The 27946-nt window shown below is 43.9% G+C and overlaps 2 protein-coding genes across 3 annotated transcripts in view; both read right to left on the minus strand.

The window, feature by feature from the left end:
• Positions 1–5517, minus strand: part of abcd3a (ATP-binding cassette, sub-family D (ALD), member 3a) — a 142735-nt gene extending 137218 nt beyond the window's left edge. Inside the window, exon 1 of one of the 2 annotated variants that reach the window (XR_013305710.1) lies at positions 5162–5517. Coding sequence is in view for 1 of the 2 variants with exons in the window: in XM_077623774.1 (XP_077479900.1) it covers positions 5162–5271 (110 nt within the window). In the remaining variant the exon portion in view is untranslated. The remainder of the gene's footprint in view (positions 1–5161) is intronic. The other variant, XM_077623774.1, reaches the window with a different exon arrangement.
• A 3736-nt stretch (positions 5518–9253) lies between these two features.
• f3a (coagulation factor III, tissue factor a) overlaps positions 9254–27946 on the minus strand; it is a 74410-nt gene continuing 55717 nt past the window's right edge. Inside the window, exons 4-6 of the mRNA XM_077623779.1 lie at positions 14084–14265; positions 13820–13988; positions 9254–10671 (exon numbers count right to left, since the gene is read on the minus strand). Of these exons, the coding sequence (XP_077479905.1) occupies positions 10532–10671; positions 13820–13988; positions 14084–14265 (491 nt within the window). The 3' untranslated portion in view covers positions 9254–10531. The remainder of the gene's footprint in view (positions 10672–13819; positions 13989–14083; positions 14266–27946) is intronic.

The raw sequence follows: 27946 nt of genomic DNA on the forward strand, positions 1-27946 counted from the left end.
AAAATAATAATTAAAAAGTACCACATTCCATTATCATTGTTAAAAAATTTACAGTATGCTTTTTAGGTAGTGTGGTACCTCGACTTATGAATGGTACTACATACGGAATATTTAGTTTACTAAATGCTTTGATATGTAAATTATTGTTAATTATAGATGTATATCTATCTAAATATATGTAGATAGATGTACATATATGTACATGTGTGGTACCTTAACTTAGGAATGTGACTACATACAAAATGTTTACTTTACTAAATGCTAGCGATCTAACGACAATTGCACAGTTTTCTTCTTTTTTTCATCATAAATGATGCGGTAGCACTGTATGGCATCATTCAATTGATTTGCAAACTTTGTGCAACGTTCAATATTTGGGTCCTGCTGCTCGATCTTTCTGTTTATAAATGGTACTGACGGTCGAACGATTCAAGTTGTATGCCCGTGCAACGCTCACCACTCTCACGCGCATCAAGCTTCTTTATTATTGCCACTCGTTTCAAATGAAATGGCTTGCCTCTTCCTTGCACCTCCCTCACTAGAAGCCTTTCACTTTTCACCAACCATATTGAATAATGGCTGCACGAGATATTTCATGATAAAAATGAAAAAGGTTCTTTGCGCACTGGAGATACGTCACGCACTTACGCAACTTACGCACTGCAACGAACTGGGCAGAGGAAGGTGGATGCTGGGTGAGCTGAGCGCTCACAGCGCCAGGCGTCGGTATTAGCGGCGGAAAGAAGCACTACTCGGAAAAAGGCGCGCAATACAAAATCGAAATTACGAACATTTTTCGACATAAACACAATTTGCAGACATGTTCGTGTGTACCGTTGTTCGTAAGTCGTATGTTCGTAAGTCGGGGAGCGTCTGTACGTTATACAGTCATACCTCTACTTACGAATGCCTCTAGGTACAAAATGTTCAGGTTACAAAAAAATTTATATGCAAAGGAGTGACTCGAGATACAAAAAAAGATCCAAGTTACAAAATCCCCCAAAAAGTAAATGCATTTCCTTATCCATTGTTTTAATTAAAAATGGTCGCGGATGCATTGATTTAGACCTCGCTACCCTCTACTGTGCTCTCATTTCATCGCTCTCATTCTATCTTATATAATGACAATGAAGCCTTCCATTTCAATCAATTGACTGTCTCACAACAACTACTATTTGTGTTTCAAGATTCTCTCTTACATGCCTCGCCACCGCGGCCTAAATGCTCCCCTTATTAATGATTGCAATTCCCCTTATTAAGGTAAAAAGCGTACAAATGCAACGCGGCACATATTTTCACACACACAGAGCACACCTAAAAGTCTAAAATGTATGTACCTTGGCATACGATCTTTATCCGTTCCGGGACTGAGATCATATGTCGAGCTTTTCGTAACTCGAGCGAACATTTCCCATTGAAATGAATTGAAAACAAATTAATTCGTTCCAACCCTCTGAAAAAACACCAAAAACAGGATATTGGATTGGAAAAAATGTTTTATTTATTCTAATTCGCTATCTATTAACAAAGTAACACATAAATAGTGGTTTAATAGTAATAAAATGTGTTTAATATAACTAAAATTGGGCGGATTTCGCCGACGTGAGAGAGACGCACAGAGCGGGCTGGGTTCTCCGGGGAAAAATATTCCACGACAACGCACTCTCAACCGAAAAAACAAATTTTAATTAACTTGGATTAATATATACAGACACACTCAAACATACATTTAATGTAACTTTACACAAAACTGAATTCTAATGTTGTTGTTTTTTTTTTTTTACCTTCGTTCTGGCCGGGTTAGTTGTTTGCCACGCCTCCACCCTCACGTTCGCTATCGATGGGCTGTTTGCTGTTGTACTACGTATTCCCTTCAAAATATTCCGAAAACGATGCACACAGATGTCCCTTCAAAATATTCCGAAAACGATGCACACAGATGTCCTCACAATAGGATAACACACGACCACTTGCCAACGAGAAGTACTAGTCTTGAATTAGCGATCGCTCCGCCAACGGGAGCTGACAGACTAGGGCTAAAAAAGGAAATGCAATAGCCTACCCACGTATTGATTGTGGGTAATGAAGTTTTATTCTGAGAACGGGTGCCATTGCCTATCGGCGTTGTGTGCACGAGTATACTTCATTACCCAGAAAGCCCTCTTTTTGCCCGCGCATGCGCGTTGTGCGTTTCCTGGTCGAAACTCGTCTGAATAAATCGTCCTGTAGATATCAGTTATACACGAAAGAGACGCGGCAAAAAAAAGACTGCGCTACAATGATAAACAGCCTCACATGTCATGGCCACCTGGCTTGGTCGCATCTCGAAATTTTGATCGTATCGCGGGCGAATTATTCGATCTAAATTTTCGTCGTACCACGAGCTGATCGTAGGTCGAGGTACTACTGTACTACAAAGTGGACGGCTCTCGGTCCTGGTAGAACGGGCTCTTGCCGCCATCTGGCGGACAAACACGAGTATTACATTTCTCAATATAACGGCCGCGGAGGGAACTGTTTCAGCGGCACATTTTCACAGCGATTATTGCCCATTATATTAGTTTTAAGACATTAATAAATCATTACAAAGTTGGGACACTTTGACCTATTTCAAAAGATTTAGTTGGTAGTTGTGTGAGGACCGTGGAGCTAATGACAGAATTTACATATAAAGTACACCTCTAAATACGAAATTCTCAAGCTCAAGTCATGAAAAAAGTATGTGTGTATATATACATACATATATATATATATATATATATATATATATATATATAGTTGTGGTCAAAAGTTTACATACACTTGTGAAGAACATAATGTCGTGGCTCTCTTGCGTTTCCAGTTATTTCTTCAACTCTGATTTTTCTCTGATAGAGTGATTGGAACAGATACTTCTTTGTCACAAAAACACTAATGAAGTTTGGTTCTTTTATGACTTTATTATGGGTTAACAGAAAAAGTGATCAAATCTGCTGGGTCAAAAATATACATACAGCAGCTCGAATTAGCAATTTTGGTGACATAGAAAGTTGTCAGTGAAATGAGCTTCATAGCATGGCCTCTTAACTTCTTGTGAATGATTATGAGTGACTACAGCTGGTGACTTCTCTGAGGCCATTTAAATAGGGCTCATTGGATGAAAACGCCCACAAACGCTACAATGGGAAAGTCAAAGGAGCTCAGCATGGATCTGAAAAAGCAAATCCTTGACTTGAACAAGTCAGGAAAGTAACTTGGAGCCATTTCAAAGCAGCTGCAGGTCCCAAGAGCAACAGTGCAAACATTTGTTTGTAGGTATAAAGTGCATGGCACTGTTTTGTCACTGCCACGATCAGGAAGAAAACACAACCCATCACTTGCTGCTGAGAGAAAATTGGTCAGGAGGGTGAAGATTCAACCGAGAATCACCAAAAAGCAGATCTGCCAAGAATTAGAAGCTGCTGGAACACAGGTGTAAGTGTCCACAGTCAAGCGTGTTTTGCATCTCCATGGACTGAAGCTGCCGTGCAAGAAGGAAGCCCTTGCTCCAAAAGCGGCACCTTAGGGCGCGACTGAAGTTTGCTGCTGATCACATGGACAAAGATAAGACCTTCTGGAGGAAAGTTCTGTGGTCAGACGAAACAAAAATCGAGCTGTTTGGCCACAATGCCCAGCAATAGGTTTGGAGGAGAAAAGGTGAAGCCTTTAACCCCAAGTACACCATGCCTACCGTCAAGCACGGTGGATTGGGTCTTGGGCGCAATTGGGTGTTCCAACAGGACAATGACCCCAAACACACATCAAAAGTGGTAATGGAATGGCTAAATCAGGCTAGAATTAAGGTTTTCGAATGGCCTTCCCACAGTCCTGACTTAAACCCAATTGAGAACATGTGGACAATGCTGAAGAAACAAGTCCATGTCAGTAACCCATCAAATTTAACTGAACTGCACCAATTCTGTTAAGAGGAGAGGTCAAAGATTCAACCAGAAGCTTGCCAGAAGCTTGTGGATGGCTACCAAAAGCGCCTAATTGAAGTGAAAATGGCCGAGGGACATGTTACCGAATATCAGCGATGCTGTATGTATATTTTTGACCCAGCAGATTTGATCACTTTTTTCTGTTCACCCATAATAAAGTCATAAAAGAACCAAACTTCATGAATGTTTTTTGTGACAAAGAAGTATCTGTTCCAATCACTCTATCAGAGAAAAATCTGAGTTGTAGAAATAACTGGAAACTCAAGAGAGCCATGACATTATGTTCTTCACAAGTGTATGTAAACTTTTGACCACAACTGTATATATATAAATATCATATAGCATATACATGTCACTATTAAAAGGTCCCAACACTTTTACTACATCAAGAAAAAGTAATTAGTTTAGCTTGTGTGTAACATTACAAGCAAAGATTAACCAGTCATGATTTGCAGCATATGACCTTTGGCATATCCGGGCCAGAAAGAAGTTATGAATGGTTAACTTATATTAGTCTGGCCACATGCTTTAAAAATTACGTCTTCAAAGAGATTTTTTTTATATCAAGTGCACACATTTCAATAGCATATATTTGCATTAAAAAAACTGAATGCATTTTAGTGTAGAGTTTATCCATTTCTACTTCAACGTGATTTCTATTTCACTAGTCTTCTTAGATGTGGCTTTTTTTACTACAACGTGGTTATTTTATATTCATGGATATTATTGTAATTAATAATTGACATTAATAGAGGGCGGCCCGGTGGAGCGAGTGGTTAGGGCGGCCCGGTGGAGCGAGTGGTTAGGGCGGCCCGGTGGAGCGAGTGGTTCGCGCGTCGGCCTCACAGCTCTGGGGTCTTGGGTTCAAACAACCTCTGTGAGTTTGCATGTTCTCCCCGGGCCTGCGTGGATTTCCTCCCACAATCGAAAAAGGCTGATTGGACACTCTAAATTGCCCCTCGGTATGGGTGAGTGTGCACGGTTAGTGAGGATAAAGCGGTTCAGAAAATGATCTGAGAGATAAGACATTAATAGACAACAAATTAAAATTTCAGGAGAATGGTGGCCAATCAGAAAAGTTAAGTGTACGCCGCTAATGTGATGAACAATTATAGTTTCAGGTTTAGTATAAATCAGTACTTGTCAAAATGCTAACCACTAATTGTCAAGAACATTTCGTAAAATATCCGTGATACACTTACTTGCCCTGCTTTGACCTTCCACTTATGTTTTTCATCAAGTACAACACAAGTAAAATGCCACCTGCTATTGAGGAGTTCTTCGCTGTAACATATTTGCTGAAAGCCGCCATTTCTTCAACACAGCGAGTCGGGACGATGGGTCCGATAGTCTATGATTGAGTAGCTTCAGAGATGTTGTAAGAACAAGAGTTGATTAAGAATTGACGAAAACATATTTAAGTGGTACTTTCGATACAATTTTTGTCCTGCTAACCAAGTTAATCTTTATGAAAGTGGCGGGGGTACAGCATTAATTTTCACATCTCTTTTTAGAAAATGTTTGTCCGAATTGTTGTCATAGATATTACATGTATAAGACTAGATGTCTTAACACAGAGAAAGCGGCGTCACTAACTGTGGCGTTCTTTCATCGGAGGACTTCTCTGTTGGTCCCTACTGTAGTGTACAGAAAGTGAGGGATTTTCACCACTAAAATATTCAACTTCCATAATTTTCTGCACATTTACAAATGATTTGGTTTATTACAAACCATGCCATGGTAGATATGGTTCAGCCTAAATGCTTATTTAATTACAAATACATTTAGTTATGTTTAAGAATGCAGTAAATTCACTACTTCTCTGGCGTTTTTTGCAGATCAAGTTGTTCTTGAAATTGGTTGAAAATATAAGGAGGCATTTGGAAATGAGCGCTTCAATAACAGTGATGCTCAATAAGTAGCTTCGACACAAAATGGCCGACGGGTGACGACGTCTTTCCCAGTTTACTCACGGCGTGCATTAGACATCGAATTCTAGAGTTTTTCCTTTCCCGTATGAAAATCACAACAGCAAACGTATAGCGGATAATGTAGACCAGGCATGGCCGCGATAATCGAAGAACCACGAAGCAGGAGCAGGCCTATTATTACTACCATACTAAATGTTTTCGCCCCGATACAAAAATACAAGTACAAAAGTACAATTATCAAGAAGTGTTTGTGGGTGAAGTGTTTATGAAATATTACAGTTAGAATCATATGAAAAGACAAATGTTTTAATATGCCAAAAGTCATATGTTTAGAAACTGGTATAATTGTTTCCATTAAGTATTTCATATTCATAAGGTTTAGACTTAAATTATGTAAGAAGAGTTTTCGAGCCTGCGTAAAGTGTGAAAATATATCCAACTATTTTGCTAAGCCACAAATTAAAATATAGGAATAAATGGGGCTGATATTGGGAGACTTTGAGAAAAGCACAAGTGTATTATCAAATATATTATGAATTAATATTAATATAGTAAGCACTAGTACAATTGAATGTAGGATTTATTTGGACGAAAAAGAAAAATGTGTTTTAATTGAATTATAGCCTCGTTTTTCATCACACAATGCTCTGCCTGGCAAATATAATCTTTGTCTGGTTTATAAATGGCCACATTTTGGCATGGGTGGATGTGTTGCTTGAGATCTTGAACTTCAAATTGGTGATTGAATTTAATTCATACCCCCACAGGGGGACATGTGGTCAGATCAATCAATTGGAAATAGAGGATGAATATCCTTAGTGTAATTTTAGATTACATGTTGACAAAATCAACCTTCCAAATTCAATGATGACAAAAAAGAAGAAGCATAATTTGCTGAGATTTAAAACTCTAAAAGGAAAATTAATAAATTAATGTATGTGGATTTGAATGCTCAGAGAGTATCCTACATGTTTTATCAATACCATAGCGATCAGCTATAGAAAAAAATAATTTATAAATTACCAAAGAGGGAACATTTTTTGTGAATTTAAACAATTGTTTTTATTATGTTAAATTGGACTTAACTATTGTAGAAAGTGTTAACATTTGGAGGGCGGGCCGGTGGCGCGAGTGGTTAGCGCGTCGGCCTCATAGCTCTGGGGTTCCTGGGTTCAAATTCAGGTCACATCCACCTGTTTGGAGTTTGCATAATCTCCCTAGACCTGCAAGGGTGTCCTCCGGGTACTCCGGTTTCCTCCCACATTCCAGAAACATGCATGGTAGGCTGATTGGACACTCTAAATTGCCCCTAGGTATGAGTGTGAGTGTGCATGGTTGTCCGTCTCCTCGTGCCCTGTGATCGACTGGCCACCGATTCAGGGTGTCCCCTGCCTCTGGCCCAGAGACAGCTGGGATAGGCTCCAGCACCCCCGTGACCCTACTGAGGATAAAGCGGTTCATAAAATGAGATGAGATGAGGTAACATTTGGAGAATTGGAGTAAAAGCCTATTTAAAATGCTTTCTATTTAGGTTTAATGAGTGGACTGTTATTATTCAATACAGCTATATGGTGAATGCAAATGTTTTATTAGAGTAAATATTTCCAAGGAACAATTTGACCGTAATTATATAGGGACTGTTTTTCTTTTTATATCATGCAGAGTCCGCATCACTGCAGATGCCGCCCCGATTCGCCTATCGATCTCTCGCTCCATTCTTCCCTCATTGGTGAACAATACCCCAAGATATTTAAACTCCTCCACCTGGGGAAGGGCCTGATGGATATGCCACGTTTTTCCGACTGAGGACCATGGTCTCAGATTTAGAGGTGCTGATTCTCATCCCGACCGCTTCACACTCGGTTGCGAATCGTTCCAGCGAGAGTTGGAGATCACGGCCTGATGAAGCCAACAGTACCACATCACCTGCAAAAAGCAGGGATGCAATACTGAGGCTGAAAAGGTGAACCACCACCCCGGTCTGCCAATCCAGAGGCACTGTCCCGATGTCCATGCAATGTTGCAGAGGCGTGTCACCCAAGACAGCCCCACAACATCCAGAGCCTTCAGAAACTCCGGGGGATCTCATCCACCCCCGGGGCCCTGCCACCGAGGAGCTTTTTAACCAGCTCGGTCAACCCCAGAGATGAGGTTCCACCCCAGAGTGCCCCGGCTCTGCTTCCTCATGGGAAGGTGCGGTGGTGGAATTGAGGAGGTGTTCAAAGTATTTGGCCCACCGATTCACAACATCCCGAGTTGAGGTCAGCAGCACCCCATCCCCACTATACACTGTGTTGATGGTGCACTGTTTCCCCCTTCTGAGAGGTCGGATTGTGGACCAAAATTTCCTTGAAGCCACCCAGAAGTTATTCTCCATGGTCTCACCAAACTCCTCCCATGCCCGGGATTTTGCCTCAGACACGACCAGAGCCAAGTGCCGCTTGGGAACCCGCGTCCGGGCGAGGCAAGACATCCTCCAATAATGGTGTGGTTTTCTGAGTCATGCTTTGTCTGGTCCATCACCTTAGACCGCGATCCTGCACTGGCCTATGCCATGGGCCAGATGGTCTGGTTGTGGCAGCAAAAATTTCCCCTTCCTTGCATTTGATCCTTCTTTTCCTCGCTGGCAGGAGCCACACTACTGAAGGTAAACACTCCCTCGTAGTGGCGGCTGAAATACTGTTCATTTGTGACTTGCCTTTTTTTTCTGCAGGTCATGTTTATATTAACTAGAAACTAGAAACTTTTCATATATATGTAGAGGATCCAAGCCACTATGTCGTGAATCAATGCTAGTCAAGCTTTGAAGTGTCGAGGTATTTTTTATTTATTACAGCTAAATCCCTTAATCCCTACAAATGGCTAGCGAATTCAGGGTGTCCACCGCCTGGTGCCCATTGACTGTGATACCCCCCAGCACCCCCGCAACGCATGTAGGAATAAGCGGTTCGGAAAATGAATCGATATTATCTTATGTACCTAGCTTTATTGTTTACCTCTCTCTCTATTTGCTGTGTTTTTCTGTATCCATCCCATTATTGTGCCTTGGTCAGAGCAAATTTTAACCGTTGTGCAAAAAAATCCTTGTTTGTTTTGTTTTCACATAGACCTTACATCGAAAACAGTCGAAATCCACAAAACCAAACAACCTCCGACCCATGTAAAGAAAATAAATAATATAATGTCTTCCATCTTGTAATATTACTTCAATCAATATACATTATGCCCAAACCAGTTTTGTGTTCACACAGATGTTACGTGGCCAAAAGTCAGGGCAGATGCACATTTCTTTTGCAATAGCTCTCATAGCCTCGCCTCCTTCTTCTCCATCCACCTCTCAGCAGGAATGGTGAATACACCATATTATCTTATCATTTTATTTTAATATACTTTATTTTTTATACAAAATATTTTGACTTTAATTCCATCTTTGCCAGTAAATTCCATCTTACTTGGACATTGTAATGACGTCACCAGTGTAGGAACTAAACTCTGGTAATTCAATGACTTTCTTTGTATTTTTCATTCATTTTCCATATGCTTATCCTCACAGGGGTCGCAGGAGTTTCTATCCCAGCCAACTGCGGGCAGAAGGCGGGTTTCACAGGGGCACAATGAGATGAACAACTGTTCATGCTCACACTCATACCTAGGGGTATTTTAGAGTTCAACCAGCCAACCATGCATGTCTTTGGAATGTGAGATGAAACTGGAGTACACACTGGAGTGTCACAACGGAAGCCAACCCTCGATCTCAGAAGTGTGAGGGCCGCCTAACCTATGTATAATTTATATAAACCGTATTAATTGCTTATTATTGATCAAGAAATTAATTCCGATACTGGTGGAATGGTGATTGAGGGGTTAGCACGTTCGCCTGACAGTTCTGGGATCGAGGGTTCAATCCCTGGTTGGGTCCAACCTTCTTTTGCAGACTTTGCATGTTTTCTCCGCGGGTTTTCTCTGGGTATTCTGTTTTCCTCACATATCCCTAAAACATGCATGGTAGGTTGGTTGAATATTCTAAATCTTCCTTAGCTATGAGTGTGAGCATGAAGAGTTGTTTGTCTCGTTGTGCTTTGTGATTGACTGGCAACCAATTCAGGGTGACCCCTGCCTACTGCCCACAGTTGGTTGGGATAAACTGCAGTATGCCTATGCCCAGCAGCTTTGTGAGGGTAAGCCGTATAGAAACTGTATGTATGTAATTCTGATACACATCTGACTTATTAAGAGAAAAAACGACACTCATCACAAGCTTTTTTTCCTCAACCCATGTCCTCCTCAAAAGTTAATTGTCTCTTCCTAAAGTGTAAGAGTGACAGTTGTTAGATCTTGCCATTTAGACAGATAGTCTTCTATTCTGTTCTGTTCTGGCTCATAGCGAAGAAAAAAATAGGAAATGTAGTACATCATGCTGTAGTCACGGCATAACTATTTCATTAACCTCCACATTTTAAAGGATAACATGAAACGAACACCTTTGATTGAAAAGAAAGCACACAAGAATCACATACTCATACAGAAATGGCTTTTTTTTGGGCATTTTGAAAATTGTTGAGGAGTCGTGCCACTTTTTGATGTCTCGTTGCAATGTGATCTTCGTGCTAGAAAGGCCTAAGTTACTGTAATAGCTGGCCTTTATATACTTTGCAGTGGGACTCCATTTTCAGTTTTGATGGTGCTCTTCTTGCGCCTGCAGCACACTATTATTACAATTGTTGTGATGATCAGCAGCATGATGACGAGGATGGCAGTTGCAATCACAGCAACTGAATAAACTAGGCCAAAAGAGATTTGAGATACACACAGATGAGTTAATGACAAATTTAAATTAATACAATTAAAATACAGACTAACACAAAATACAATGGTTTAAAATGTCCTGGTCTACACATTGTTTATGCGTTTTTTCCCGTATTATTTTGTTTCTTTGATGACCTATATATTTTTGTAAACTTCCAGTACAATAGTGTTGCAGCTAGGCATTAATAAATTAGGGGAAACACCACCCTCATTCCCTTGGCTTTAATAATGAGGAGTACGTCAACAGTGCATTTCTCAAATGCAATATTTATAATAAAATTCGGAACATAATGAAGACATGTAAATTGCTGACAATTACAAATGACAATACAATAGACTGCAGGTTTTGAAGTGAGGGCAGGAAAATAATTCAATCTTGAATTAATCTAAATTAATGTATTTTCTAATAAAATACATTCTCGTCAATTTTTCATGCCACTCATCTCATATAAAATATAAAAAACAAATATTTTAATATATTTAAAATATTTTTAATTCTTAAACTGAATGTAACATCTCATGTTTTTTCTTATTTCATTTTATTATACATTTGCCCGCATTGAAGTACTATAAGCTTGGCCTAGCTATTAAAAAATGTTTACACACATTCATATTATTATCATCATATTTGCTTGCAATGAAGTATAATAAGCTTTGCTCCTGAAAGCCTTGTTTATTCGAAACAAAGAGCTAACAGAAGAGAATACTCCTGTCTAACTCAAGGACCTGCAGGGAGCACTCCACCTTCGTCGTGACCGGACGTTTCGTCGAAAGACGTTTGGTCCCCGGACGTTTGGTCGACCGGACGTTTGGTCAAACGGACGTTTGGTCGACGGATTCGCCACCGGACAGTTCGTCGTTGCCGGATTCGCTCGCCCCACCCCCGGATTCGTGTATGTACATGTTTTTCAACCTCGGCCCGCGGGCCATATACGGCCTTTTAATCCGGCCCGCCGGCGTTGTCCAAATTATAGTAAAAATCAATGACCTCATTCATTTCCCTTTGCCCTGCAATACCGCTCATCACTCTCAATTTAAAGACTACTCTCTTTCGTTGAATAATAATATGTTCTTAATGTTGAAAGTAAACTTGAAAATACATTTTCACCTTCAATTGTGTCTTTTTTCTTATATTTCAATCCCCAGGTTTGATAAATTACATTGCGTGTCCAAATGCTGTCAAATTTTAGTATCCATTCTGGCCCGCAAGTCAAAAAGTTTGCCCACCCCTGGTATAGACAAACTTGCCTCTTCTATACCAGGGGTGTCAAACATACGGCCCGCGGGCCGGAACCGGCCCCCAAGGAGGTTCGATCAGGCCCGCAGGATAATTTGAAAGTGGAAAAAATGCATAAAAGACATGGAATTAATATTTTTAATTCGCTGCAATTCGTGGATTATCCGCTAAGGGGCGCACTCTTTCCATCAGAGTAGAAGACAAGCCGCATCACTCTTCAAGGCTCACAAACAAGCACTTAAATGACATTCTGAAAGTGACAGCTAGTCAGGACATGACCCCTGGTGTTGATGCACTTGTACAGGCCAAAAGATGCCAAGTTTCAGGAACAAATACAAGTCCAGACTAGACTAACACCTTTAAAATGCTGCCTTAGATACTGTTTGCATTGAAAGAATACAGCTCTGTGAAGATGAATCCTTACTGTGGTGATTTAAAAAATGTGCACTTTAATGTTAGTCAGCAGCTTCAAAAATAAAGTTGTGTGATGGAATTCTACTGTTCATACAACTCCATAAATTTTCAGTATGTATTGTATGTGTATGTATGTTTCATGTATGAAGTTTACAGATTTACAGGACAGGCGAACACTTTCTTCATTACACATTTAAAATCACTCTCCTTAGTTTGTAAGGTGCACGCAGGGATTACATTTAGATTTTATATGCGTATGTGTAAGTGGTTTAAAAATTCCTTTCTTTAAAAGTCTCATTTAATCTTAAAGTGCATTACTATATTTTTCAGTACCAATTAAAGTTTTGTGCCTTTGTACAATCAGTGGGATCAGTTGCAATGCATATTTGTGAATGATAAAAGTAAATTGCACATTTGTCTAAGGAAATATGAGGTGTTTCATGAAATGTTTTGTTAAAGGATAGTTCATTAAATTTCAATATTTTCCTAATGTTCTTGTGCTTCTTTACACCAAAACAAAGGAAAGACATGATATTTTGGTTATTTATAGCAGAGCATGGTATAATTTTAATGGTCCGGCCCACTTGACATCTCCCTAGGCCGTATGTGGCCCACGATGCGAAATGAGTTTGACACCCCTGTTCTATACTATTATTGTCCCAAATTAAACACATTATCAATAAGCTGCCATTCAAAAAGTTTGCCTACCCCTGGTATAGACAAACTTGCCTCTTTCATACTATTATTGTCCCAAATTAAACACATTATCAATAAGCTGCCATTGTGTGGGTGTGTGTATGTTTGTTTTAGAATTATATCTTGCAGGGGTGACTGCATTTTACTCTCTCCTTGCTTTACAAGAGGGACTGATGGATCCTTGTGTGTGAAAGACCAAGATCGCGGACTATGGAAGAAAGAAGAATTGCGCGAAGAAGAACTTCATTTGTGGACAATCCAGTGGAAGATGTATGCTGCTTCTTCCGACTGTTCATTTCGTGTTACATCCATATCTTGAGTCCATCTTCCAAGTGTTCACACCCGCATTCTCTTGTCATTCATGTCAGGCTTTTCTTTTTACAGCTATATATGGTGTGGTTTCTTTGATTATTGAGTGTTATGGAGAGTTAAAAGCGCCATGACCACACAGAAGTCAACTGGCTCAATGGATCTGCTCATTTGACCATGAAAACATGAAAGTCCGCTGGGTTGACCGCAGAAAGTAACGTGTCCGCAAGAAATTAAGCCAGTCAGTCAAGCGGTCAGGGTCATACAAAATGTTGAATTTTGTGCAATCACAAGGCGCACACAGACTTATTAGGTGCAGCATCCATTTTAGAGAAGATTTTAGACTTTTCAAGTGTGCCCTATAGCTGTGAAAATACAGTATGTAAATATGGTCAAACCAGGAGTCTAGCTGCAACACTGCAGTATATCTGAAATTAGTTTGGCTTAGATACGCTTAATAGGCTTACCTTTAAAGACAGATTTTTTGTCGCCGTCAGAGCACTGAGTTTGGCTCAACTCCCCCAGCTGTTTACTGATACTGCGGGTTGGAATAAAGGCCTGGACATTAAAACAATAGCTTTCTCCTTCATCCAGATCAGTCAGCTCTATTATGCTGTTCTTTGAGATGAAAACCTTCTGAAAAATTATGGTTAAGAGAATTTTAATTCCCAGATTGTGAACCCAAAATTCACATGCAATTGATGTGTAGATTGATCATTGCTAAAATTCACCTTGCCAGAACTCTTATTTCGACCATATGTAACTTTGTAGTTAAGATTCTTTAAGAAAATATCTCTGATGTCTAGCTGGTGATCCTCTTTAAACAATGCAGTGAGTGGGTCAGTCACATACAGCATAGTCTTCTTTTTGTTGTTGGTCACTTCCAACTTGAAATCAGGTCTGCCCACATCAGCTGCAAAGAAGATGACATGAAGTGGTATGTTGGAAGAAAGAGTATTATTACAAAATGTTTGGACTATGTATGTTGTTAGGAAAGCGCTAACAATATCCCAATGCAAGTTGCAGAGTCTCTTTGGCTGGAACAATCATGGTTTTCATGCCCGCACACTATTTTCAAGCATCTGTTGGCTGATAATTGTTTGATTGGCACACTGGAATATGAAAAGAAGTCACAGGTTTGCCATGTCAATCTTTAGAAGCGTTTATTGCTTCAAACCAGTCGGTCTAAAGACTCGACATGTCTGCCGTGTGGAAAAAGCATTGTACTGTCTCCAATGAAGAAAGATGGTGGTAATTCTATAATGGCCATCTTCCTCGCTTGTCTGAAAAGGCCTAAGCTTCTTTAGAAAGGCAGTGGTAATCTTGGTGTGTTTGGGTTTGTTAATATGTTGGAATATTACTCCGCAGCACAGTTTACAGAGGAAGGGGATTGTATGATCTGGTTCAGTATGCCAAAGTACATGTTGGCATTCTTTGTTCCTGTCAGGAGCACCCCGTTTTGTCCCTCCTGGCCTGCCGTAGAGGCAGTGCAGCTGGAATCAATCTGTTGATGACTTCATGAGTTAGTATTTAAACACCAATTAGTTCTATTATCATTGTCGGATCGTTCCTGCGAGCTCCTGCACAATTCCTGCATGTTCCCGGAGGTCACTGCTTGGATTCAGTAGCCATGCAGCCACGCTACCATTCTCCTCGATACCTCTCGTTCTCCTGTTTCCGGTTTGGTATCGCTTTCGTTTCACAAGTCCTCGTTGTTTTGTAAGATCCCTTCTGAGTTATTAAAGATGTTGCTTTGAAGCTAATTGTCTCTCCTCATCCTGCTTACCTGCGACTGGGTCCTAATCCATTCCCGATCGTGACACGACGACGCGGCGCGATCGTAACAGAACGATCCGACCATCATGGACCCAGCGGGACGCCACCCACGCTCGCGCCGACGCTCTCGTCGACGCCAGCCACCCTTCTCGAAGCCCCCCGACCACATGGATTCAGCAAGAATCCCCCAAAATCTTTTAGGGAGTTTATAATGGACACGCCGGGGTGTGGGCACCTCGGAGACGTTCTGGCAGCGGAGGAATCCCGACTAGGAGGTAATTCTGAGCCTCCATCCACCTTTAAACCCACCCTTCGCTCAGCCCGTCGCACTGGGCTGCCAGCACAGCTAAGTCATAATACCCAAGTTCTGACACCCCCAGTTCATTGCGCAAGTTATCTGAATTCAAACTCCAGCAAGTCTTTTCCTCAATGGAGGGAGAGTCCCCAGCCTCCAATAAAGGCCTGGACATTAAAACAATAGCTTTCTCCTTCATCCAGATCAGTCAGCTCTATTATGCTGTTCTTTGAGATGAAAACCTTCTGAAAAATTATGGTTAAGAGAATTTTAATTCCCAGATTGGCATTCTTTGTTCCTGTCAGGAGCACCCCGTTTTGTCCCTCCTGGCCTGCCGTAGAGGCAGTGCAGCTGGAATCAATCTGTTGATGACTTTGTTGGTTGGGACTCTGAATTTTCTGGTGAGGATGACCGGGAGCTACTTGATTTGTATGCTGGAGATTCGGACTCGGACAGTGATTTTCTTAGCGGATTCGGAGTCCGATACACTCCACCGGAGGACGTTGACCCCTACTCTTTCTCCGATTACTCCAACCTGGATTACCGCGACCAGCATTTGCATTGTCGACGGGCCATCTACAGTGGACCACCGCGTGGCGGCCGGCTCGGAGGCTCGGGGAGGAGTTTAGAACGCTGCCCAACTTGTCTTTGTGGGGAGGCGCAGCAGCGAGGTCTTTCACCGTGTCGACTGGCCATCTACAATGGCCCACCACGTGGCGGCGGGTGTGCTGTGCCGTCCTCCCGGAGGAGGCGGCGAGCGCCGCAGGGAGAAGCGTTAGGAGGACCTGGACGCTCAAGCCCCTGACCAAGTTCTTCGCCCGACCTCGCCCGTCCAGACGCCTCGCCCGACCACGCCCGTCCAGATGCCTCGCCCGACCACGCCCATCCAGATGCCTCGCTCGACCACGCCCGTCCAGACGCCTCGCTCGACCACGCCCGTCCAGACGCCTCGCCCGACCACGCCGTTCCAAGCTTCCCAAATTCCCGTGCCGAAGCCACGCAAAATACTCCCTTTGCCACCTGGGCCGCCAGTCGCACCCGTGCCGAAGCCACGAACCAGGCTTCCGGTGCCGGCTGGCCCGCCTAGCTCCTGCCTGCCAAGTTCCAGCCTGACAAATTCCAGCCTGCCAAGTTCCAGCCTGCTAAGTTCCCGCCTGCCAAGTGCCTGCCTGCCTAGTCCCATCCTGTCCGGTTTCTCCCTGTCCGGTTTTGGCCAGCCCGGTTTCAGCCTGCCCAGTTCCTGGGTGCCCGGTTCCCGCCTACCGAGCTCTTGCCCGCACAGCTCTTGCCCGCACAGCTCTTGCCGGCACAGCTCTTGCCCGCACAGCTCTTGCCCGCACAGCTCTTGCCCGCACAGCTCTTGCCTGCCCAGCTCTTGCCTGCCCGGAAGCGGCGGCGACGCGCCCGGGCCCCTGGACGAGGGGCTTGGCAACAGCGAGAGCGACTCTCCGGCGCCCCTGGACGAGGGGGTCGGCGGCGGCGAGAGCGACTCTCCGGCGCCCCTGTACGAGGGGGTCGGCGGCGGCAAGAGCAACTCTCCGGCGCCCCTGGACGGGGGGCGGCGCGAGCGACTCTCAGGCGCCCCTGGATGAGGGGCTCGGCGACGGCGAGAGCGATTCTCCGGCACCCCTGGACGAGGGGGTCACCTCTCCAAATGCCGACGTGGACGCCCGCCGGATCGGCCTCGCCCACACCTCGTCTCGGGTCGGCGTGGAAGCCCGCCGGATTGGCTACTCTGACGCCTCGTCTCAGGCCGGCGCGGACGCCCGCCTGACCGCCCACCTTGACGCCTCGTCACCGGCCGGTGCGGACGCCCGCTGGGCCGGCCACTCGCATGCCTCGTCACCGGCCGGCGCGGACACCCGTAGTACCGACCACTTCCTCGCCTCATCTCTGGCCGGCGCGGACGGCCACCGGACCGGCTACTTCCTCGCCTCGTCTCTGGCCGGCGCTGATGCCCGCCGGACCGGCAATTCCCACGCCTCGTCACCGGCCGGCGCGGACGCCCGCCGGACCGACCATTCCCACGCCTCGTCACTGGCCGGCGTGGACACCCGCCGCACTGACCACTTGCTCACCTCATCTCAGGCCGGCGCGGACACCCGCCGGACCGGCCACTCCCTCGTCTCTTCACGGGCTGGCGCGGACGCCCCCCGGACGATGATAACGGTACACACCCGCCCTCCCTGCCTGCCTTTCGCTTTTCATGGACATTCGGCATTAGGACGTCTGGAATCCGTCCCTTAGAGGGGAGGTACTGTCATTTTGTCCCTCCTGGCCTGCTGTAGAGGCAGAGCAGCTGGAATCAATCTGTTGATGACTTCCTGAGTTAGTATTTAAACATTAATTAGTTCTATTATCATTGTCGGATCGTTCCTGCAAGCTCCTGCACAATTCCTGCATGTTCCCGGAGGTCACTGCGTGGATTCAGTAGCCATGCAGCCACGCTACCTTTCTCCTCGATACCTCTCGTTCCCCTGTTTCCGGTTTGGTATCGCTTTCGTTTCACAAGTCCTCGTTGTTTTGTAAGATCCCTTCTGAGTTATTAAAGATGTTGCTTTGAAGCTAATTGCGTCTCCTCATCCTGCTTACCTGTGACTGGGTCCTAATCCATTCCCGATCGTGCCACGATGACGCGGCGTGATCGTAACAGATCCCTTAATGAACTGTCGCTTCCTAGTTCCAGAACCATTCATACAACCCCAGACCATGACGCTCCCATCACACATTGTCTTTGCAGTCTTCACTTGGATGCCGCCACACATGCTTGACACCATCTTAACCAAATAGTTTTTTCTTGGCTTAATCAGACCAAAGGACATGGTTCTAGTAATTTATATTCTTACTCCTCTTGTCTTGAACTAACCTATTTCAGGCTTCCTTGAGCATTTTTAGCAGCCTTTTTCCTGCGATGAAACCCTTTAAAATTGGTCAAAGTGTCCCAATTTTGTATGAAAGATGTGATAAACACAAAAGATGACAGAAAATTATAAGAAAATGATTTATTAATGTCTTTAAGTAAATATATTGGCCAAAACCCCCGGTAAAAATGTGCCCCGCGCCGCTGAAATAGTTTCCTTCGCGGCAGTTATAATGGGTGATGGAATACGGGTGTTTGTCCGCCAGGTGGCGGCAAGAGCCCGTTCTACCAGCACCGAAAGCCGTCCACTTTGTAGTACATCTTAGACTTTTACGTGTGCCCTAAACAGTTATGTAGAGAGAATCTTGAAACATGAATAGTGGTTTTTGTGAGACAGGCAATGAGAGCCCAGTAGAGGGTAGCAAGGTTCTAAAGCAGGGGTCCCCAAACCGGTCCTCGAGGGCCGCTGTGGGTGCAGGTTTTTGTTCCAACCGACACAGACACTTTGACCAATGAGATTGCCAAATTGTTTTTGTTAGGATTGTAAAGTTTATTTTCCTTTAGATGTGCCGTGTACAATATCTTATTTCTGACAAGACTTCTCTTTTTTATTTCTACTATTATATAATAACAGGTGCGTTTTAGATATTGACAGAACACAAAGATATATTAACTTCATATTCTTCTCTTTATGCGGGGTCGGATCGCAGGGGCAGCAGCTTCACCAAGGAATCTTAAACTTCCCTCTCCCCAACCACTTCATCCAGCTTTTCCGGGAGGATCCCAAGGCATTCAACCAGGAGACCTAGTAGTCTCCCGAACGTGTACGGTGAGACATGCCCGGAAAACCTCACCAGGGAGGCGTTCAGGAGGCATCCTAATCAGATGCCCGAGCAAAATCAGCTGGTTACTCTCAATGCGGAGGAGCAGCGGCTCTGCTCCATGCACCTTCGTGATGACTGAGCTTCTCACCTCATCTCTTAAGGGAGTATCTGGACACGACGAAACTCATTTCAGCTGCTTGTATCCGGGATAATGTTCTTTCAGTCACGACCCACCACTTGTGACCGTAGATGAGTGTAGCAACTTAGATCGACCGGTAAAGATATCTTTGGCTCAGATCTGCTTACTCACAGGAAGGCGTGTTGGTGGAGTTGAGGAGGTTTTCAAAGTATTTGGCCAACTGATTCACAACATCCTGAATCAAGGTCAGCAGCGCCCTATCCCCACTATACACTGTGTTGATGGTGCACCGCTTTCACCTCCTGAGAATTTGGATGGTGGACCAAAATTTCAATTTAAGCCACCTGGAAGTCTTTCTCCATTACCTCACCGAACTCCTCCATTGTCTGGTTCGCTTGTCCAGCCGCTACCTGCTACCTGCCTCGGAAGTCCAGCAGGGAAAAAAAGGCCCAATTGGCAATTGGACTAGCTCTCTCTCTTCACCCATGTCCAAGATAGGCGACCGGAAGTGTGATGCATAACCACAAAGTTGATTATCGAAGTGACCTACGGTGCCCTGGTGCCTAGTGCACATATGGAGACCCTTATGCTTGAACAGGGTGCTTATTATTAACAATCCACGGCGAGGGAAGAAGTCCAATAATAGAACACCGCTCGGGTTATGATCAGTGGGGCCATTCTTCCCAATATCCCCCCTCCAGGTCTCAACAAACTGTTTGTTGCATGTCAAAAGGAAAATACCTAACTGGGTTTGCTAATCTTGGCATCAGTTTTAAAATTGACCAAACTACCTTTAACACACTCGGTAAATATGTGTGCCACCTGTATAGCCAGTCATTCATTCAGTTTTGGTTACGGTTATCCTCACTCATTTTCAATTCTGCTTATCCTGGTCAGGGTCACTGGAGCCTATCCCTGCTGACTTTGGGCGAAGGGCAGACTGCGTCAGTCAGTTGTAGGGTACATATACACTAATCCCTCAATTTTCGCAGATAATGTGACCACACATGGCCGCGATATTCGAAAAACCGCAAAGTAGGATCACTCCTGATGGGGTTTTGCACTGTAGTTGCAAGACAAGTAAATGTGAAAGATATTCTTATATTCTGCAGTCCTGAAGTGTATGGGATGATCACTTTGATGACAGTGATATTGATGAGTAATATATGCACCATGTCACCATTCTACAGTTTTTCTTTTTCCTTCTATTTTTTCTATATTTGTGTATTAAGCTATTTTTTCATATTCAGATATACTGTTGTATTTTAATAAATGTTATATCTCATCTCATCTCTAATCTATTTTTTCATGTTCAGATATACTCTTGTATTTTAATAAATGTTTTATACTATAGATGTAAATCATTCTGATGATTTTGTTTTTGTCCTGGCATTTTTCCAAATTAGGAGGGCGTGTTTGCAATTCGGTTGATTTTCAGCCATTAATGGCTATGGTGAGACTTTGTTATTTGACATCATTCATTACACAATAGGTTGTGATATTTCTAATATATGAAACATAAATGTAACTATCAATGTTCCTTCTAAGCTGCGCACTACTCTCATGTTCTCCAGGCACACCAAACAGATGCAGCACAGAAAATAAAATCCAACCTGAATTGTAAAAAAAATAAACACATTACAATATTTTCTTTGCACTGTTTGGGTTGAAAGGTTTTGTTATGCTTTTTCCCCCCTGGTGTCCTGTCCGAGTGATTGCCCATTGCGTTCAGCTGTCGTTTCTCCGCCTCTGGTGTATCCCTCCCGTGTTTCCCAGCTGTTCCCAATTGTCTCATCAACCCATGTCAGTCTGTTTAAACTCCACTGATTGCTTAGTAATTGTTGCATCGTCTGCTGATTTCCATGCCTTGTTTCCACGTTTCCTCGATCCCTGTTCCACTTGCCCCGTTCCGTGTTTTCCCCTGTCTCCCCTCACCAGGTTAGTTTTGTTATTTCAACGCCAAGTCTTTTGATACTTTCTATTGCCTCCAACTTAAGTTATTAAAGTTTCGTTTGCGTACTACTTCCCTCTCCTTGCCTGCTTCCCTGCAATTGGGTCAATTTCCACGTTTCCCCGCCACGACTTCGTCAAAAGACGTAACAGCCATTTTGCAACACAACTCAGAGAGTGGCAGCCTGTCACTGACAAACAACAAGAAAAGGTAATCATGGATAAAATTATGACTAACACTGTGTCCAGTCAATGACTTGATGTGGTTCAAGTCACGTGTGTTACTTCTGCGGCATGAGTAAATGTTAACAACATTGATTGGCTGCGTTAGTTACGCGTTATGCGCAGGGGCATGTGTTTTGCAGGTTAGCATATATAACGGTTCGTTTGAGCTGCTGCCAAGGCTTTATCATGGCGAAAAAAACGGGCTGTGGAAGAGCCACTCAACAAGCCGAAGTAAAAAAGAAATGCGGTTCTTTTAAAATGGAGTGGCTGTGCAAATAGAAAAACAAGCTGTGAAATTGGGTGAGAAGGGTCTCCTCTGCAAAACATGCAGCAAAGCTAAAGTTGTATGCAAGTTTTCCTAACTAAAAATATTGCATATTTATGCATATTCTAGTGACATTTATTTAGGTGTTTTATTCATAGTTATTAATCATTAAAATGTATTATGACTAGATCATTGATAATAATAATAATAATAATAATCGGACATAGGCCCTGTCGTCATTAGCAACAACACAATAAAGCCTACTTGTCATCACACGCAGAAACTGCGTGTGACGAAATTGGTGGTGCTTCTCCATAAGCTGCGTTTACTCGGCAAAAGACCTAAATAAGTGCAGGTTACGGACTTGTAATTTGGCATTCTGCTGTTGTGGATACAGGTCGCTTACCTCTCGCTTAGCTCTCACTGTCTTTCACTTACCTTACTTCAGTCAGCTAGTAGGAGGCAGATCACCACCCAAACATCTTTTAATATTACCGCAGAAGGGAATGTGTGTTATGTTACCGCAAGTTTAGATTTCTGATGGATGTGGGGAAAAAACTGTCCTTAAGCCTATTTGTCCGTGCTTTGTGGGACCTATAGCGTCTGCCAGAGGGCAGCAGCTGGAACAGATTGTGACCAGGGTGGTAAGGGTCCCCTATGATGTTCTTGGCTCTGCTGAGGTAACGAGGGCTGGCAATGTCTTCCAGTGAGGGCAGAGAGCAGCTGACAATCCTCTGGGCAGTGTTAATCACTTACTGCATGGCCTTTTTGTCTGCCGCCGTGCTTCCAGCGTACCACACTGTGATGTCATATGCCAGGATGCTCTCTACAGTGGTTCTATAGAAGGTTATCAGAAGCTTGGTGCCCAAGGAAATGGAGTCGTTTCTGAGCCTTCTTCACCACTGCCGTGATGTTTGTAGACCATGAGAGCTTATCCGTGACGTGGACCCCCAGGAATTTAAAGGACTGGACCCTGTCTACACATACTCCATTTATGAGGAGTGGGGCCAGATCAGTGCCGTGTTTGCGAAAGTCCAGGATTATTTCTTTAGTTTTCGTGGTGTTCAGTGTGAGATTGTTCACTGAGCACCACAAAGACAATTTGTTGACCTCATCTCTGTAAGCCGACTCATCCCCTCCTGAGATGAGTCCGACCACAGTGGTGTCGTCAGCGAATTTGATGATGGCGTTAGACTGGTGGGTGGGTGTACAGTCGTATGTGTACAGGGAGTACAGAAGAGGACTCAGTACACAGCCTTGAGGGGAGCCAGTGCTTAGTGTAATGGAGGAAGAGAGGTAGGGACCAAGTCTAACAGTCTGTGGTCGGTTGGTCAAGAAGTTCTTTATCCAGCAGCAGATTGACGAGGATAGTCCAAGGTGGGAGAGTTTGTCAGTCAGAATGTCCGGTTTTATGGTGTTGAAGGCTGAGCTATAGTCAATGAAGAGCATCCTGACGTAGTTCCCATGGTGTTCCAGGTGGCTCAGTGCTGTATGAAGAGCAATGGCAATAGCATCCTCAGTGGACCTGTTTGCTCTATAAGCAAACTGGTGAGGGTCAATTGAGGGAGGGATTGTATTCCTGATATGGCGGGCTACCAACTTTTCAAAGCACTTCATGATCACAGGCGTGAGGGCAACAGGCCTATAATCATTCATGCTGCCAATGGTTGGCTTTTTGGGGACAGGGATGATGGTGGCAGATTTCAGACAGGATGGAATGATGGATTGTTGCAGGGAACAATTGAAAATGTTTGTGAAGACTCCAGCCAGCTGGTCAGCACAGGCTTTGAGCACCTTCCCAGGTACTCGGTCTGGGCCAGCAGCCTTCCTGGTGTTCACAGACCGCATTACCAGTCTCACTTCCTGTTCCCGGAACGTCAGTGTATTGCTGCAGGGTGGTGGTGGGGGTGTTGAGACTGGGTCTGATTTGTCAGTCTCAAAGCGGGCAAAGAAACGGTTCAATTTCTCCGCTAGTGAGGCATCTGCATTAACAGACATACATCCACATGCTTATGACAGGTGTGATACTGGTGTGTAACCATAGCCAGCTAAAGAGTGTAAACAGTAGATGTTCACTTGTGTGTTCCTCCAATGGTCCATGAGGCTCAATAATGGAAATGGAGGCAGAAATGTGACAAATAACTCGTTGAGTTTAATAAACACAGTGCTGTGTGAATGTCAATGGATACAAACAATGGCTGCTATTGAGAATCCCGAGTTTAGAAAGAGACAACTTTTATGTAGGGAAGTAGGAACAGGCGTATTTTCATGCTGATTAAACCCTGCAGACAGCTGTGAGCCGCTTACCCGGATTTCCCTTACTTGCATCAAAATCAATCTCGTCCAATTCACTTTCATATTGATCATAGACACGCACATCAATGGTATCTGCAGTAGGCTGTTAAATAAGTGGATACAATTCTTACAATATGGAATTTCTACGGGCAATTTCAGTAAGTATAAGTTGGTTTAGCAAAAGCGTAAGCAGGGGACACAATGGCATAGTAGTAGCAAAAACAGCCATTGAGATCACCACAGAGAAGGCCAATTATTTATACATGCCGAAGGTCTTATACCACGAGTATACCCAGGCAGACAGTTCCATTCCAGAATTCCTCTTCCTATCTGGTTCAGGGTCTGCCGGCCTTCAATGGCTCTGGTTAGGGACCCATCGAGTGACGTGTCGTTGGGAATGAAGGTGCAAGATTGAAATACAAACATTGCACACACACCCCCTGTACCACCAGAAGCTTATCAACCGCTTTGCGGTCCGGGAAAGCCATGAAACTGGTGGCTGCCAGCTTCATTGCCAAAAATCTCTGCTCGGTATAATTTGAAAGTTTTTAGACATTGTAATGGATGTTGTTTATCTCATCCATATTTATATTTGGAGTAACCCAAAGAAAAATAGACTCCCAACCTGCTGTAATTTGGGACACAAACCCATACTCATCTACGCCTCTATGGATGTAAATTGCATCAATGTAAATCAGATCGCCATCCTCCGATGAGGCTCAACGCCGTCGAGAGGCCAGACGCCGCTCCAAAATTCTGGGCCGTCAATTGTATCTCCTCGACTGTAGATGTAAAAACAGTTACTGGCAAATGCAGTGAAACCATAGCACATAGTCCTGCTTCTTTTTGACAGGAGTTATATAATTTATTTGCACCACATCCCCAACATAGATCAAAACCTGGAATCAGTGGCGCAGTTTGTCTTGTAACATGGGTACACCATGTCTCATTTACCGGCCCTAGATTCAGACCCTGCCCTGTAAGGTTCGAAGCAGGTAAGTTTTGCAAAGGAAGGATTAGTGGAAAAATTGGGTTATCGTTTACTGCTTTCAAAACAGGATAGACATTGTTTCATTATTTTTTCCATTTACTATACTGTAATAAATAGCCAGACTGTCCTCTATATCAGGGGTCTCAAACTCGCGGCCCGCGGGCCAACTGCGGCCCTCGGGACGATAATTTGCGGCCCCCGTCTTAATATGAAAGATTAATGTTCGTGCGGCCCGTAAGATTGATATGAATGACACTTGTTGTGTTCGGAGCTGAATGAACCAATCACGGTGAGGTATACGGCTCTGGAGGGCGGGACATCGGCCGGGCTGTCCAGTGCCTCGCCCACTCACTCATTCATTCCTCCAATCAGCTGGGCGGAGGAGAAGCCGTGAAGCCGATCGGCCCGCACACTCCTCCGCTGCTCTCAGCATACAACTGAATGAGGCGCTATGATCCGTGATCCAGCCTGTGTCAGTGTAGCCATCTTCGCGAGCGAAATGGAGAAACGGAGAGCGAAAGTGCGCATGCTCCACAAACCCGCGCGACTGAACGTGAAAGATCAACCCGAGACTCATTCCAAGTGGAAAAACATATTACAGAGCCCCAGAGATGTCTCTTTCAAAGCCTGGCGTGAAGAGAAAGGTCGTTGATGAGCACAGACAGTTTCAAGAAAAGTGGGGAGTGCAATATTTCTTTGTTGAACACAGGGGAATTCCGACGTGTCTCATTTGCACTGAAAAAGTTGCGGTGCACAAGGAATACAATTTGAAACGTCATTATACTACGAGACATGCTGAGGAGTACAAAAAATACCAGCGAGATGAGAGAGCCAACCAGGTTGCCAGTCTTAAAACATGTCTTCTGAGGCAACAGGATTTCTTCAAGAAGGCTACCAAAGACAGTAATGCAGCAGTCGAAGCTAGCTACGCCGTTTGTGAGTTGATTGCTAAAGCAGGAAAGCCATTCACAGAAGGTGAATTTATCAAAAAGTGCATATTACAGGCTGCACATATTGTCTGTACAGAAAAGAAAAGTCTGTTCAACCACATCAGCCTTTCTGCCAACACCGTGGCAGAGCGCATTTCTCACCTGTCAAGTGACATTTATGATCAACTGTGTGAGAAAGCACAATGTTTCAGTGTATATTCAGTGGCTCTTGATGAGACCACAGACATCACAGACACTGCCCAGCTCGCAATATATATCCGTGGTGTTGATGACAATTTTAAAGTAATGGAGGAGTTGCTCACAGTAATTCCAATGCATGGCCAGACCACCGCCAAGGAAATATTTCACCAGCTGTGTGATGCCATTAAGAATGCCGGTTTGCCATGGAAGAGCTTTGTTGGAATAACAACCCATGGAGCCCCATCAATGACAGGGAGGAAGAATGGACTGGTAGCACTTGTTCAAAAAAAACTGGAAGAGGAGGGTGTGGAGGAGGCCATAGCTCTGCACTGCATTATACATCAGCAGGCCCTTTGCAGCAGATGCCTGAAGTTTGACAATGTGATGTCTGTCGTTGTGAAATGCGTCAACCAAATCAGATCCAGGGGCTTAAAGCACAGAAGGTTCCGTGCTTTTTTAGAGGAAATGGAGTCAGAATATGGGGATGTGCTCTACTTCACTGAGGTACGTTGGCTCAGCAGGGGAAACGTGTTGAAGAGATTTTTTGAGTTGAGAGCAGAAGTAAAAGACTTCATGGAGATAGACGGGGTTGCTGTTCCTGTGCTAAGTGATCCCAAATGGCTCATGGACTTGGCTTTTCTTGTTGATATCACACATGAGCTTAATGTACTGAACAAGAAGCTACAAGGCTAGGGGCAACTTGTCAGTGCTGCCTATGACAACGTGAGAGCATTCTGCACTAAACTTGTGTTATGGAAAGCCCAGCTCTCTCAGACAAACCTTTGCCATTTCCCAGCATGCAAGGCTCTCGTGGATGCAGGCACACCATTCAGTGGTGAGACGTATGTTGAGGCCATTTCGAAGCTAGAGGAGGAATTTGATCACAGATTTGCAGACTTCGAGACACACAAAGCCACATTTCAAATTTTTGCGGAACCCTTCTCCTTTGATGTGCAAGATGCCCCTCCTGAGCTTCAAATGGAGCTCATTGACCTGCAGTGCAACTCTGCACTCAAAGCCAAGTTCAGGGAGGTGAGTGGAGAAGCAGACAAGCTTGGGCAATTTTTGAGAGAGTTGACCCCCAGCTTCCCTGAACTTTCCCGAATGTTCAAGCGGACCATGTGCCTTTTTGGGAGCACATACTTGTGTGAGAAGCTCTTCTCCACCTTGAACTTCAATAAGTCCAAGTACAGGTCCAGACTTACTGATGAGCATCTTCAAGCTCTACTGAGGGTCTCCACTGCTTCCTCCCTCAAGCCAAATGTGACTCAGCTATGTGAGAAGAAGCGCTGCCAGGTCTCTAGCAGCAAGGAGTAGGCAAGAGAAGCCGTGTTCAGAATATTTCATATTCAATGTTCCATTCAAGTTCAGAAAGTTAAAGGTTAAAGAGCCGTTAATAAAGACATTTGAAACGGAATAAAAATAATTCATTTTCTCTACTTAGGCAGCCAGTGTATATCTCTCATTATTATTATTTTATTTTTGTATTACTGATTGATTGATTTTTTATTCATCTTTAAGTTAATTTATCTAATTCATTATTTTTTGTAAAAAAATAAAGATATTTGATAACGTTGGAATGTTTTATCAGCGCTTTTCTTGTGGAAATCCTGATGCGGCCTAGTTTCACCCAGACTTGGCCTCTAGCGGCCCCCAGGTAAATTGAGTTTGAGACCCCTGCTCTATATGCAATTTCCCTACTTTTCACCAGTGAACATAAGAAGGTAGACTTGATGTCAAGACAATAGAATGATACAAACAAAAATCGTGTAAACAAAAAATAGGGAAAAAATACTAAAGGCAAACCAGGCAGGATTTTTAACAGGAGTTCAAAAACATCCTAT

This window comes from Stigmatopora argus, chromosome 17 (genome assembly GCF_051989625.1).
Source record: "Stigmatopora argus isolate UIUO_Sarg chromosome 17, RoL_Sarg_1.0, whole genome shotgun sequence".
Classification (NCBI taxonomy): Eukaryota; Metazoa; Chordata; class Actinopteri; order Syngnathiformes; family Syngnathidae; genus Stigmatopora; species Stigmatopora argus.